Source organism: Dendrobates tinctorius, unplaced genomic scaffold (assembly GCF_039654945.1).
Source record: "Dendrobates tinctorius isolate UK_male_01 unplaced genomic scaffold, ASM3965494v1 ptg000129l, whole genome shotgun sequence".
Lineage (NCBI taxonomy): Eukaryota > Metazoa > Chordata > Amphibia > Anura > Dendrobatidae > Dendrobates > Dendrobates tinctorius.
Window position 1 is genome coordinate 43833916 of NW_027361797.1, and position 15986 is coordinate 43849901.

General features: G+C 43.1%; 1 protein-coding gene across 2 annotated transcripts in view; it reads right to left on the reverse strand.

The window, feature by feature from the left end:
* Positions 1–1000: 1000 nt before the first annotated feature.
* The window catches only part of LMTK2 (lemur tyrosine kinase 2), a 75424-nt gene continuing 60438 nt past the window's right edge, over positions 1001–15986 (reverse strand). For both annotated transcript variants that reach the window (XM_073543060.1, XM_073543061.1), the window contains 4 exons: positions 12098–14573; positions 10328–10460; positions 9429–9683; positions 1001–7429 (listed from right to left, as the gene is read on the reverse strand). In XM_073543060.1, coding sequence (XP_073399161.1) covers positions 7401–7429; positions 9429–9683; positions 10328–10460; positions 12098–14573 — 2893 coding nt within the window. In that variant the 3' untranslated portion in view covers positions 1001–7400. The remainder of the gene's footprint in view (positions 7430–9428; positions 9684–10327; positions 10461–12097; positions 14574–15986) is intronic.

Here is a 15986-nt window from a genome sequence, read left to right on the forward strand (position 1 = left end):
TTACTGTGTATCAGAGGGTTGGTTTGTTACCACAGAGATGTATGGGTCTGCAAAGAAGCTGAAGACCCCCCCAAAAAAATAAAGTCAACAATTTAATTCACATTTATAGAATTGATCTAACGTGACCAAAAAAAAAAAAAACCCCAAAACAAACCTGAGTATTCTGTAGGGCCAAATAAGCTATTCACAACTTCTGGGTGTTACAGTATTGGCTTAGCAGATTAAAGGCAGGCTTAGTGGTTAGCACAGTGGCTCAGTGGTTAGCAATGCCTGCTGCTTTGGGGTTCTGGGTTCAAATCACAAGAAGTATTCAGATAACATCTGCAAGGAGTTTGTATGGGTTTCCTCCAGGTTCTCCAGTTTTATCCCACACTCCTAAGAGATACTGATAAGGAATTGAGATTGTGAGCCCCAATGGGGACAGTGATGATAATGTCTGTAAAGTGCTGGGGAATTAATGGTGCTATGTAACAGAGCACGATAAATGTGTGGAAACTTGGCAATGGCAAAACCCTAAAGATCCAACCTGAAAAAGTCCGGTGTAAAGTAATGTTCCTCAACTCCAGTCATCAAAGCCCACCAACAGATAATCCAAGGATCGGTTCCTGTCCCCGGCATGTCCTGATTGGGGGGGGAGGGGGGGAGCTAGTATTTCCTATGGACAGTAACCCTGCATGCCCATTCCTTGTAAAGTGGCCTTAGAAACTGGAACCTTGTCCTATTAAAAAAGTCCCCAAAATGTCCCCTTAGAAATGAGCACCGTTCCAACATGACATGTTTCCAAGAAAGGGACTCATCGGGGAACAATACACTTGATGATTGTGTAAAAAGGTGCCAGGAAAGTCCTATAATCTTGGCAGCTGCGCTTTTAGAGGCCAATAATGTATATATATATATATATATATATATATATATATATATATATATATACACACACACACACTATATATTACTCAATATATTCACTTATATAAATGTACAGAAATGCGTGACACGGCTCTTATAAATATATAGCTTTTATTCTGAATATTAAATAGTGTTTTAAATTACAAGCAGTTGGAATCACACTATGCATGAGAATCAAATGTACAGTAAAAATTTTACAAATTAAAAAGGAAAAAAAAAAAAACAGACAAATGTACACCGTTTAAAGACAATTGTATCTGGAAATTCCTCCAATAAGATATTGCCATCTACCTTACATACTTTATGTAATTTACAATCCCCGGCCGTCTATAGGTTCTCAGAAGAGATTGCACGTCCGCCGCTCTTCTGTATATAGTCGCTGTGCAAGGCAGCACAATCTGATCAGCAGATTCAGAGGATTTCAAGTTCGTTTTTTTTTTCACTCGGTAAATATAGTCCGCAGTCACTAACGCTTAGAAAGTTGCCGACATCACCTTGAATCGGCCCTATTATGGGGGAAAAGCAAAAACAAACGAAACCCCACTGCGTATACTCAAGTTAAGGCAATTTACACAAATGTCCGCGCCTCCAACATCCCCCCAATCAATGTCTGCACACATACTGGATATTCAGTACAAGGCCGTGCTTTACAGCAGGTTGCAAAATATATTCCACATGCTTTAATCTCATATTTAGAGAAGGGTTTAGAGTACAATAAACTATTAGAAATACTGACGGATTGCACTTTGCCGATTACTGTAGGAAATGGGATCAGTGCAGAGTTCAGAACCAAAAGAGCAACACATCGAGGTACAGTGTCAGGAACGAAAGGGTGCATGGTGTGGGTGAGACCCCTCATCACTCCCTACGCGTGTTATCAGGGCAGACATCTCTATCCAATCACCTGGGAAAGTATAACCATTAGTGTGCTCTGAGTCCCGGCACCTGCATGTCTCGCGGCTGTTCGGCACAATACATGCAGGGATTGCCTACCAGCTGAGAGACATGCAACCGCAGGGACTGGAATATAGCGGTCGAGCACGCCAAAGACACTTAGCACCAGAGCATGGTCACTCATCACTAGTCAAGATTGTGAACTGAGGAGTGTGGACTGGTATGAAATGGGGTGGGATTGTAACCAATATCAGCCCCTTTAAATAAACAAGTGAGTGGGAGGCACTTTATTTAAAGGATACCCTCTCTGCCCCCCATTCATCCCCTTATAGTGGCAATTCTCAGGGGGCCTAGTTCATCAATGCATATTTTAGTGACCCAGTTGAAAGGATTCTCCTTTGTTTTCATAAAGGCGTAGGCCTCTCGCCCTCTAGCACAATTTAAAGGGGTTATCTGGGCTTTAACAATTGATGACCTAGTCCCCATCCTTACGCATGAATGGGAGATCACGTGCAGTACTGGGCGGCAGCCACTAGGCAGAGTAGGGTGACTGCGTGCTGTCCTGTACATCGCTTGTATTCGAGCCTCTGCTGGAGCAGATGTCAGCTGTGTGGTGGGAGGTACTGGATGTCGGTCCGCCACCTCTCTGACGTGGATAACAGCTCCAAAAAAGATAGGGCATCTAGTGTTTGAGCTCCAGAGAACCCGTTTAAATCCAACAGGGACAAGATGGGCTGAACACTTCGCCTGATCAGGCTTGAAAGAAATTATTCAGTATTAGTTGTAAATCTATTCACTTCTAAGCCTGAAAGGAGCAGAATTTTGAGTCCAGTGGGCGGTCCCATCAGTGATTGACAGCATGTTTAAACAGTAACATTTCTAACTTTGTTTTTCATCAAATCAACAGTATAAGCAAATGTAAAACTTTCTGAATATATCGTAAGAGAAAAATCCCTCTTCTTATTCAGGACGGATTATTCAACTCTGCTCAAATCTGTCTACAGTTCTGCCCACAGTATGAAATCCAATGGCACCTGCTGTTTATAGTGCCACAATGGCCAGACTGTTTCTCCTCATGTACACCCCCCACAACTTATTCTGAAAACTACCTAAAAGTGCAGTTACATTTTAAGTGAGAACACAGATTTCCGTCAATCACTGATGGAGCCGCCCGCTGGACTTGTGCCCGAAAAGAGCAAAAATCTAAATGAATAGACTGCAAGGTTTACTAATCCCGGACAATCTGGCGATCTATTCCATTCATTAAGACATCCATCTCCCAGAGCAGAGGAACAATACAACTGGTTTAGCTTGTATTTTAGTTGGAGAAAATCTGCGCACCGCCTCCTACTCTCAATATCATGCGGCGTCCACCAGAAGCAGCACTGTGGTTCCTGCTGAGATGGGAACAACATTCTATGAAGATGGAAAATAATTCTCTACAGATATAGGATTCATGATGCCATATTTCCTTGAACACCTTGGCCCATATATATTATCTACAAAGGAACACACTTTGCTTGATTAGTTTTGGTTTACGATAATTCCAGTGATCATTTAAGAAAAAAATGAATGGAAAAATCAATATATATACACCCTGATGTGCAATCACGTTTTGTTAACCATTTCATTTATTCAGTTGCAAAGCCGATACCATATCCCATCAATAATGCTCATTTATCTACAGAGTTAGTTTTGAAATAGTCCAACTTTAATTTTTAACCTATGACAACGACCTCGACTTCGTAGGGAGCAATACAGGGGTCACTAACCAGAGCTTAAATCCCTTCTGTGCAGTAATAGCTCCCAATATATGGACTGTGCTCAAAGGAGAGGTCTATTCCCTTTCTGCTAGGATACTTTTTGTATACTCTATTGTTTTGTGTTTGCAACTCCCATCCCTACCCTCCTGCATCTACGATTATAGACGATGAATAGAGAGGCGCGATCGTGCTGGGATAAGGTGTTATCTGAGCATGCTCGTGTGCTTTCAGAGTACTTGAAAAATATGTTCGAGTCCCCGCGGCTGCATGTCTCGGGCTGTTCAACAGCCGCAACACATTCAGGGATTGTCTAACAAATAGGGAATCCCTGCATGTGTTGAAGCTGTCAAACAGCCCCCAAGACATGCAGTTGCGGGGACTCGAACATATTATTGAGCATACCGAAGACAACTTGGTTAGCACCCGAGCATGCTCAAATAACGCCTTATCCCAGCACGTTCGCTCATCACTAGAGATGGGTGGACACCCGGATGTTTAGGTCCAGCAGGTTCGGCCAAACAGTTACAAAAAGTTTGGGTTCATGTGCCAGAACAGTACCTGGACCCCATTGACTTGAATGGGGGGCCCGAACATCCAGTGTTTGCTGTGTTGTAATGTGCATGTCAATCGAGTAGTGATGAGTAGAGATGGGCAAACCTGAACAGTAAAGTTCAGCATCCGGACCGAACACCTACTGTTCAGGCACGGACACTGAACACGGACTGCACAAGGAAGTCTGTTACTGTTTGGGTTCAGTGATTTAAAAAAAAAAAAAAAAAAAAAAAAAAACCTCTTGCGCTGCAAGAGGGGATCTCACCGAGGTCATGGCTTTAGCCCGGCTGGGAATGGAGCGCCTTAGTGGCCGGACGTAACCTCTATGACGTCACCACCTGTCTGAGGCTGTGCTCGCAGCATCTCATTCACCAGTGGTTTTCAGCCTGAACAGTCGAATCTTGGCACCGTACCGTCCAGGTTGAATAATGTTTGTCGCCCAGACATGGATTACAGCGCGGGAGAGAACGACAGACAGGTATGGTATATTGTTTTTTTATTTTACTTTTATTACAGGAGAACAAGGGCTTTTTGGGAATAAGGCGATTAATTCTGTCTAACGGAAATCCCCAGGTCGCTGATTGGTCACACTCCGGCCGCGAATTGGCACGGAATTCGAACGCTGCACACCACCGCTACCGTCGGGAGATCTGCGGCGCTAGCGCGAAAGACCGCTGATGACGTCGCGCTCTCGCGAGAGTGACATCATCTCCAGTCCTTCGCGCTAAGCATTACTGGTACCGTGGAGAGATCGGGGGCCGTCGGAAGGAGAGTATAACCCCCGCTGGCCATATTCTAGAAAATCCGATGTGTTAGAATCGGGCCACCATCTAGTTTCTAATAAAGGACTTTATTCTGGCTGTGTCTTTATTTACAACTATAGGATTATTAATGGGTAGGTGTCTTATAGACACCTCTCCATTACCAAGCCGTGGGCTTGATGTCACCTGACAATACAAAGGTGACATGAACCCCACAAATATGAAGCCCACTTGCCACTGCTACAGGGTACGTGGGAAGAGCCAGGTAAAGTGCCAGAATTGGTGCATCCAACAGATGCGACTTTTCTGAGCAGCTGCTTTTAGGCTGGGGGGGGGGGGGGGGGGGCGCGCAGTATCCATGGAACATTATCAGCCTGAGAATACCAGCCCCCAAGCTGTCTGCTTTATCAAGGTTGGTTGTCAAAAATGGGGGGGACCCCATGCAGTTTTTTCTTTTATTAAAAATCGGTTTTGCCAGTGCAAATCACAGTGCTCATCTCTCACACTCTATCGTAATTGGCCATTTTTCACGCAGAATTAGCTTGGGGCAAACTTCTCAAATTTAAAAAAAAAAAAAGCCCAACTACTAGTACCACAGACACTACGACCAGAGATCAGCACTAGTCAGAAATAAACCTAAAATATCCACAAATCCGCACTGCAAACAGCGAGGGGACCAGCAGTGTGATCCGCACCTACAGAAGGGGCAGCAAATATATATATATATATATATATATATATATATAAAAAAAGGACAAAATATACAAAAGCTCATACTATACCCCGCATAGCAGCAGACAGAAGACCATCCCAATCACGGAATAAGTCTGTCAAGTTTTACAAGAAAAAAAAAAAAAAAACCAAGACGGCAAAAAAAAAAAAGTTCAAAGTCCGGTATCACGCAGAACATGTCTGTCAAAAATCAGCATTATAAGCAAGGAGAGGTGAGAAATGTCATCCTGATCAAAAAAGGGTAACAAAAAAAAAAATTAAGAAAACAAAACTGATTGTAGACAAATATTAGAGAATGAACGCCAGTGACCTACAGGAAAGAGAAAGTAGGGGGGGGGGGGTGAAAATAGCAAATGGGACCCCAATATGATGCCAGATTTCTCTCCCCAGAACACGAGGGTCTGTTTTCACAATCAAGGCCGTCTCCATGGTCTTCAGGCCGATTTCTAACCCACCGCTCCTCAGGGGCACCACAACGACTTCATGGTCTGCCGCCAAGGAATGGTTGCTCATAGATGCTTTACTTATCTGGAACCAAAATGACCTAATTTTGGAGACTAACCAGTCTCAGGCAGCAATAAGGCCAAAAATCACAAATCAGTTTGATAATTATCTAACACATGAAACCTCTGCACCTCGCTCCATTTGGTTCTGATGTTTTGTAGAAAAATATTAGGAAAAAAGAAAAAGTGGCAAAATACCCCCAATAATCGCAAAATGTGAACAGACCTATAAAATGAGTTTATCTCCTGGCATGCGAGTTAGTAAATAATTTGCATTGTGCCATTCCTCTTGGAAACGTATAAATTGTGTTACCGTTCCCCCTGACAAAGGGTCTCGTCTCTACCTGGTCTGACGACATACAATCAGTGGCGACGTATAGCGGCACACTCCAATGACAGGGGTAACCGTAAAAATTCAGAGCTTAGGGATACGTTTCCTGAAAGAGAAATTGCGGCACAGCACAAGGTTAATAATAAATCTCGCATGTCAGGGAAGCAGACGAGTCCTTTTATGTAGTGCAGTAAATTATTATAACGTGTCGGATTCGATTCCAGAAACTGTGCAGCATGCAAGAAGAATTAAGACTGAACTAGAGGTTGTAAAATATCCAACCCATTCCTAGACCTAGTATTGGGACTGCCAGTACAAAAGTCAGCGCCGTCCGACCACCGACAGTCCACATACACAACATATACTTCTATAAGATACAGAAAGGAAATCCCAAACCGTTAACCGAGGAAGTATTGCTGATAAAACAAAAAAAAAAAATACAGCATACAAGACTGAGCTCGAGTCCCAGGAGCAGCTTATTACACAATTTACACAAACATTCATACAGATAAAATGTATAACAAGCAGTGTTTTCCTCTTAATTAAAAAATATTCTGTACAGATATCGATATGCAAGAAACATTACAGTGCAATAATGAGCAATACATAGTGTTTCATAACGTCATTGGGTACACGTCACTTACCGTTACATGAGCACAGACACTGGATATACATTATATACCTTATATACACAGCCTGGAAATCACACACTATTTGGGCACAATAAGACATGGCGTTCCCAGTCCCGACCTGATGCAGTTACATCTCCGCATGTACAGACAGTAGTAGCACGGGGACCCCCAGCATGGCTGAAGGAGTGGAGATGATTGCACAATAGTCATTTACACCCTCTGTACATTTTACACGCTGTCCCCCAGACCGCTCGTACAGAGATCGCAAGATTGCACGTATGTCCTCCGCTTAGCGCATTTTCAGCAGTAGTTCTTCAAGTATGGAGTCAGTCCTTCTCACCATCCTCACTGCTACCTGTTGGTAGAATATATACATATATAATTTTTAAAGGAAGCTATAACATTTTAAGACCACAGGATCCAAGTAATAGGAAGCACAGACATTACAAATTCTGAAGAATTGTAGAGAGCTTTCAGAAACCAAAGATGCCACTAAAACAATTGGAAGACGGGAATCCACCAGTAGGATCAACCCTCCGAACCATCAGTATGGACATGATGGTCATAGAACGTTGAATACAAGATCTGTTAAGATCTATGGGCCGGACATAGATCTCCCCTGATAATCTCTGGAAGCAGATTTACAAATCAAGGAAAAAAACGTACCCTGACAGGAGAAATTGTACTGCCCAAACAACTGTAGCATGAATGAGACACAGAAAACATACTATGGAAAGCCATCTGGGTATTGGGTGTCTTGGATGATTAGTCCCCAACAGATTCTCCAGTCCCCTCGACTGACAGGTTTATATCCCCATGTATGTGTATGGAAAGACCTGTCAGTCTACGGAAACAGGGCAGGGAGAAGCTTGGCCTCTTGGACTATTAATCTGATATTCTTCTTTTCTAACCAGCTTTTCAAAGTAGGGTTTCAGAAACCTACGGCTGCAATAATGCAGTCAGTGTCATATTGAGGCCGCCCAAGGCTCGGGCCAGCCAAATCTCCTTTCAGGTTTCCGTTAGAGTAATAAGGTAAAATGATTAACATTCTTCACTTCCAAGTGTTAAAAGCAACAGAAATTGCAATTAATGGAGCACAAGCACCAAGCATCTGTTGCTCCCCCGGCAGGAGCGCTGATGTAACTTAGCTGCCGAGGCCAGGCATTGACCTTAGCGGTCATAACCCAGAATGGCAGAGCGTGTGGAGGTGGGTACAGGAGAGGCGCTGCAGAACCCCTTTAAACAATGCATTCCTCACTGCTGACTGGCTGAAGGAGATCCCAGGACCAGCTACACACAGCACCTTTTGTGCTAGGAGTTGTGGAACCAGTAATGTGTTTCCTAAAGACCTGTTTAACATACAATGCACATGCTATGATGGCCACTGACCCACAGAGCAGAAACTGGCACATTGGCATAAGAGTTTATAGCACCTGCTAGCTTATGAAAGGAACCTAGAAATGAATGATACTGGTAAACAGGAGAAACATCCTCCAGGGTGTTTGTCAGTCTGCAAGATCTTCTGCCTGTTCCTTATGCAAACAGTCTTGTAGAAATCTTTTATAGAACACAGGGGATTCATTTCTCTTAACCCCTTCTATTGCCGGCTGTGTAAAATGTAAATCGTTTTGGGAAACTTTTGATGTGTAATGTCAGAAAGTTTGATCGCCGAGGGGCGGTTAAAGTGCCAAGACCCTAGACCGATCGATAAATCTAAACTCTTCGTAGCACAGAGTTTTGATCACTTTGATATACTTTCTTTGGATCTGTGCACCGCTGATTCGGTACCACAAAGCCGAGGGGGCACAGAGCTTCGCTTTAGCAATTAGTGGGAGTTTCAGCACTTAGAGTGCCACTAATCAAAACGTCTGCTAAAGAGTCAATGTTTTAGGTACCCATGTAATAGATCATCACCTCCTATGGTAGTAAAACCCCATTGTATTTTACCCACACGTTAAGCAGTACAGTTTGAAATGAGCCTATTAGACATGGTCGTCTGGAAATAGGGCTGCAAGTTCTCCGGACCATGCAGAAATACAGCTAAATTAAAAGGGCGAGTTGAACAGAAGCCAGCAGTTCCTACAGCCACATGGTCTCCTTACAACTAGCAGCAGTAAAACATTAACTGCAGCCACGGTTTTCCACCTGCTCCTCTCTCATACCTGCACACATCTGCTTCAATCACACATTAGTTCAATGTCACTTTACGACTAATCTGGAAATAAACGTTGGGTACAGCTGATTTTTTGTTGTTTTTTTGTTATCTTATCACTTTAAAGTGCAAATAGCCATTTCTTAACCAGAAAAAGAAAAATAATTTTAACTGGTCAATACATACAGAATTGGCCACTTACCGCCCTGCTCCATATCAGAGTCTGTGAGGTGCGTCAGGGAAAAATTTGCTATGTTTGCTGGAGAAATGGAGAATCTTGAATAAAAGGGAGCAGGTCCGCGGGTCCAGCTTTCATCGGGACTCCGAGGAGGTGGAGGAGGGGAGAAGTATTTAGATGGATTGACGGACAGTTTGGAGCCGATTGGGTTCGCTGCTGGTTTGTTTATAAAGGCTGGCTCCGGAGAGGTGAAGTCGTCTTCCCACTCAAATCCGCCACCTAAAAACAGATACCTTAGTTTACAGGATTGAGACTGCATACATAATGGGATTACAGTAAAGCTTCCGCCTCTGTAAAGGCCCCCCATACACAGACACAACAGCTGAACCTACCGATAGATTGTCAGCCAAGCCCACAGAAAACGGGGCCCATCTAAACTCCCCCCTCCGACAGATGATGTAGAGGAAACATGGATTCAATATTTCCAATTTTAATCTGAACCCCTTTTTGATCTTTGCTATATAAGCTGCCGCCACATTAGTACGACTGACGCTCAGAGGACAGGGAGGACTCAGGAGACAGCCATCTACTTTGTGTGGGGTCTTATTTCTGCAGTGGATTACGCTGCAAGATCCAGCGGATTCACGATGGATTTTACGGCTACAGAGTAAAAGGGGTGAAATCCATGGTGGAACGCTCCAGTTCTGCCAAAGAATGAGCATTCTGTGCATCAGAAATTAAAATAAAAAATTTTCATTTCTCCATAGGGAAAATTTCTGCAACTTGCGGGAAACATTTTTTCATAAACCCTGTTCACGTGTATTGTAATTTGAATTTATGAAATTTATACTGAAGAACAGTCACGCCCAATATCAAAACAGTCAAGTATACAGAAAAGATTCGGCAATGGAAAGGTCCCGTACCTTCTTCATCCGTAGAGCTTTCAGAATTGGTAAATCTATATCCGGGAGCAGACGGAGACACTGGACTGCTGTTACTTGACCTTTGACTGCTTGTGTCCAGAGCTCGAGATCCTAATTCTTTGGTTGGGGTTTCCTAATGTAAAGAGAAGTGGAAAGTGAATGGGTGTTTAAGAGTACCTTTCACCAAATGTATTGGTGAATTAGACACACTATGAAATAGTGAATGCGGAGTGGAATAAAACCGATTTATTTTGTTCTTTAATTTTGCCTCTTGAAGGAAATATTAGAAATCAAGGTATTAGAGTGTGTGTGGGGGGGGGGGGGGGGAACAAAAAACAAGTTAAGTCCAAGTCAGTGTTATCAGACAGCTTTTTGATGACATTACTTTCCCCTATATGATGCTGCTGATCAATCATAAGCAGGCAGCAACACTCAAAAGAAAGAGAACTTGTCCCCCCTCCCATGAAAGACTAGGTGATGCCGATCTGAGCTGCACCATTACATCTCCCAGAGTAGCCTGCTCTAACCTCAATGAGTCAGTGAGAGGGATGGGACAGCACAGCTGAGTTTAGCTGTGTCACATACAAACCCTTCCATCAGCTTTCCTCCTCTAATAGCACTGTCACCGCTGCTGCACTGCTCCTCCCCACACATGGACTGTAAGAGATGTGTCAGTATCATACTTGACTGTTGTGCTCAACTAATAATCACACAGCAGTGAGTAGGGCAGGGGTCTCGTCACAGACACAGGAGGGGCCCAGAATAGGCAGGTTACTCCTGTGTAACATGCAATGACAGCCCTGATCTCACTGTGGAGAGATTACAAGTTAAGAACACCAGACAGTGTTAAGTGTGCTTGCTGACATCACAGGACAGCGTGGAGGATGTGGTGGTGGGGGGCATACAACAAAGTTGACAGTGCTATGTACAGAAGAGAGCTGTTATAAGGGTTTGCAATGTGACAGCTAACCTCAGTTGTGCTGCCCCTTCCACCCACAGGGACGGACTTTATCTGTAAGATTTCAGTCATTGGTGCTTTCTAATAAAGCAGGAGGTTCGACCAGGAGATCAGGGAGTATTCATAAATTTCACACATTGACAAACCTGCTCTAAGCTATGGAGGGGCACATGTTCTTTTCACACTATGTTGCTGCCCGTTTACGATTGGTCTTCATCTTACAGGGAGAAGAAATACATGCCCCCAGTGCCGATAAGTCAGTGTGGGTGTTAACTGTTTTTTTTTCTTTTTCTTTTAACTCAGATGTCAAATACCTTGATCGCAAATATCCCCACTTCGGAGAGGAAAAATTACTTTAAAAAAAAAACAAAACAAAAAAAAACAAACTTATTCCGCTCAGCAGCCAATAATACATAGAGGTTCTTGTTAAAGGAGTCAAGCAAAAAGAAAAAAACCCTCCAGTGAACTAGGTAGAGTATATTTGCGCTCCAGATTTTAGAAGAAAATTTGCAGGTTGGCCTCAGTCTGCCGATTATCCTAGTTATCTAACCTGTAACCATTTTTTAATTAAGTCTGACTTAAGGAAATGTTGCTAATTTAGACACAGGAAATACATTTGCATGTACAAATTTTCAAGGCTTCACTCATTTCCATTAATGAAGAACACAGAACCACCCACAGATTGTGTAAGCAGCTAATAATCCAGGATAATAACCTCACTACATATAGTATGCCCACAAAACAAATGGCTTTATGACATTGCTGGTGCAGACCAGAAGAAAAAAAAAAAAAAAAAAGCAAATATAGTTTACCTGATCAAATAGGTAAATTGTAACGTCATCAAAAAAGCTGACCGCTTTCCTGCTTCTTTTCATCTGCTTGTCTGAAGCAGGTTTGCGAACTTTGATCAGGCTTTTTAAGTTTTTCCCATCATCTTTTTCCACGTGCACGACAGGAACAGGATGGATGGTGTCGTCATCACTGTCGGAGCTAAAACTGTGAAGGTTGAAGGCTCTTATGTCATCATCAGAGTCATCGCTGTTTTCGTCCTCTTCATCAGCATCCATGCCATCCTCCGATAAATCGAGCAGCCCAGAGGCGTCAAGCTTTCCAAGGTATTTCCCCTCCATATCGGGCTCTTTAAGTTTCTGCCCTTCATTGTGGCTCAAAAATGGCAAATCTTTGATGGCATTCACCGAGCAGTACACTTCGGAAGGACCGAACGGGTTTACAATTTCCTCATCGTTTTCGGATGTGATGTCATCAGCTGGTAAATTTAGATCAGAGTGGTCTGAAGTCAGATTTGCAGCCCACTCCTCCGGGATAAGCACCTTTCTCTTAAAGCTACTAGCTTTCTCTTCCAGTGACAAACTTGTACTCTCATTTTCAATGGCTTGGAACTCTGACGCATCGAGCTTCTTCTCTGACTCAGATTCATTATCAGAGAAATAAGCAGAATCCCGATAGGAATGGTTACCGCCGTTGGTAGATTTTTGAGTTATAAAATCAAGTTCCTCGTCATTTTCACCAACTTCTGATATTATAATAATAGGTGTGGCGAGAGAGGACACCTCAGAATTGGTCACAGAATGGCTGGAAGTGCCGTTGACATGCGAGGTCCACTCTGGCGATTCTAGGTTCTCTGTCTCATAGCCGCTATCAGCGGGTTTGTCAGACGGTAAGAACTTGTGCGAATCGTCACTCTCTAAAATATTCTGGACATCTAGAGAGTCGAGAGAGTCGGGCGTTCCTACGGATGGGACTAAGGGTGGTGTACAGTTGGATGCAGTATCTTCTAGCAAACTGTCTTGACTAGTTACATCAAGTGATGAAGAAGTTTTTAATAGTGGAGATCCATTAAGATCCCCATTGACATGTTCTCTCGATTTTTTAGCATCTATAGTGAACCGCTCATCATTGGGTTCAGGGCAGACTTGACCATTACACGTGTCATCATTATGAACTTTAGGATCAAAGGACAGATCACTGCTCTCTGTACCGGTTTGGGAGTCAATTATGACGAATTCTTCAGCTTGATCTCCGAGAAGAACCCTGGCTATGCTTTCAATTTCTTTTTTAGGAAGTTGTGAGTCCGTATTAAGTTCTTGTAAAAAATCCTCATGTGCAGCAGAACCAGATTGTTTTATCGGACCCAAGTCCATTATTTGGGCGCTCTCTTTTTTGCCTGTCAACACTTCGCTCGAGAAATTTAGGAAGGAATTATCGAGCTCCGCCAGGGTCAACTCGATGTCCAAATTACTACCGTTTTCAAAAATGCTCTTCGACCCAACATTGCTCTGCAACGACTTGGGATGGTCAGACAATAGATTCTTCTCTTGTAAGAAGAAAAAATTGTCTGACAGTTCTTCCAATTCTGCTAGTCCCAACCTCGAGTCTGAAATACTGTCAAAGAGGAAAGTGTTTGGATCAAAAAGATGGTGCCCCCCCTTTTTTGAAAAGTCAGTTTTGGAACCAGTCAGAGGAAAGTCAGGATCATTTATTTCTGAAAAGTCACAAAGAGACACTTCGGTTGATCTATTGTCTGACGGATCCACGTTGGTTATGGTTTTATGGGGAGGAATATCTGGGCAATCCGAGACGTAAAGGTACTCGGAAATACTTGACTTTTCAGGTACTTTGGAGCAATTGTTATTTTTACTGGCTCCCGCAGAACCAAGATCAGTCAGTGCAATGAACTGTAGGTTCTCATCTTTGTGATCACTGCGGCTATGAAAGTCCAACCTGCTTTCACCTTGCTCTTCCAATCGGATGTAGTATTCGTTAGATACAGAAGCATTGTGGGAATCGAAAACAGGAACAACCTCGGGCACAGAAAGGGCATCGTCTCTGTTAGACTGCTCTGGGATTCCTTGTCCCGATTCCAAAATTGATTTCTGAAAAACATCTACAGGCACAGGGAAAAATATGCTATTGTAGTTGACTGTAGTGTCAGAGTCTGGATGACTGTGCTCTTCGAAATGATCCTCTTTGGCTGCCTCCCACACGTACTCAAAGCTGAGGCCCTGGCTAGTTTCAGTCACTGTAAGAACTTCGTCCAATTCACGGCCCAATTCATCGCCATTGAAGTGCTCCAAGATTGGAAAAGCCAGATTATTGACCGCAGGCTGCCGGCTGCTCGTGTTTGGTTTCAGAGAATTCCAGCGTTGCTCGAAGTCCGCTTCATTCTCCTTGTGGCTCTGCATCCGAAGGTATGTCAGTAGTCTGTGGACTTCTTCTGCAGTCAGTCTCTTATCTGGGGGTAGCCAACAAAACTGCAGGACTTCAAACCTTAGGAGGAGAAAAAAAAAAAAAAAAAAAGGACAAAATCAGTGTTTGCCTTCAGGAGCATGTTTCAGCAAAAAATTACAAAATTATATAATTTTTTTAATACTGGAAATTTAAGTTCCTTGTAAAACATTTTAATGACTCTCTGGGCATTTTTATTTTAAAATGCATCTGTCTCTAGATTTCACAATACAAACGGCATACATTGAAGGAAACCAGTCAGGTCCCCAAATGCTATTAACCTGCAGACATTGGGTTAACTTGCAGGATAACAGCATTCATCTGCCTTATTGAAAGGGTGACTACTAGGAGAAAATTACCCTTGTTCGGCAGCGCGCCCAACACGCTGGCTGTGTATAGATGTGTTGCAGATGCGTATCAGCCGGACTGCTAGTTGCAGGTTGTACTGAGCAGTGAGAGGAGCTGTCCATCAAGCTGAAAGACTTTCACAAAGCATTACACAGCCATTTTTAAGTAAGCACACAAACCTCACCAGGTTTACGATCTATTCAATAGAGGTTTGTCCAGTAAAAATAAGTTATCTATTCTCTATGAGGCCGGCAGAAAAAGTTGAGTGCAGTTCTCAAAAGCTCAATTCAGAATGAATGGAGCACAGTTCGCACATGGAGCACTGCTGATCTGTGTTAATAGGGATAAAAGTTTCCTTTTCTGCCAATCGGTTGAGGTTCGAGCAGCCACACTCCAGCTAATCAAGACATTACAAGGCATCCTGTGACTAGAGAATTTTTTACCAGCCAACCTCTTTAGGGCATGCAGACTGTATTGAGAAATCTGGTGACAAATACGTTTTAAACCCTATAGCACATAATGAAGCGCAGCATATACACAGTCACAAATTAAATAAAATGTAATCAGGATATATTTTATATCCCATACAGTCAATTTACAAACTTAAATAAATTAAAAATTCAAGCATTTAGAGGTTGTCCAGGCTTGGAGGCCACCAAGTGCAGAATTGTGAATCCTCTCAGTGCGCACACTGTGTGCAGTCAGGATTCTCTCGTGCCGGGTGCATAACCGCAAGTATTCAATATGCATATGTGCAGTCACGTGCCGACTAGACTTGTGCAGCCTCGCACAAAACAAGTAAATAGAACAAGGCCAGACACGTCTAGTTGGAATGTAGCTGGAAGTATGCAAACCATATAAACCTCCTGTGACAGGATCGCCTGCTCTCCAGCAAGTCCTGACCGTGCGCTGTGAGGAATCACAAGTCTTCAGCCGGAGTACACTTGAGCCCCAAGCCTGGGCAACTCCTTTTACAGTAAAAAGTATCAAACTTTATTAAAGGCGAATGTCCACCTTTTCAAAAATTTAAAACATTTCCATCATATTTCTAAAATATATATTAAAAAGTTCTCCGCCTGTCAAAACGGCAGTGCTGGAGCGGATTCT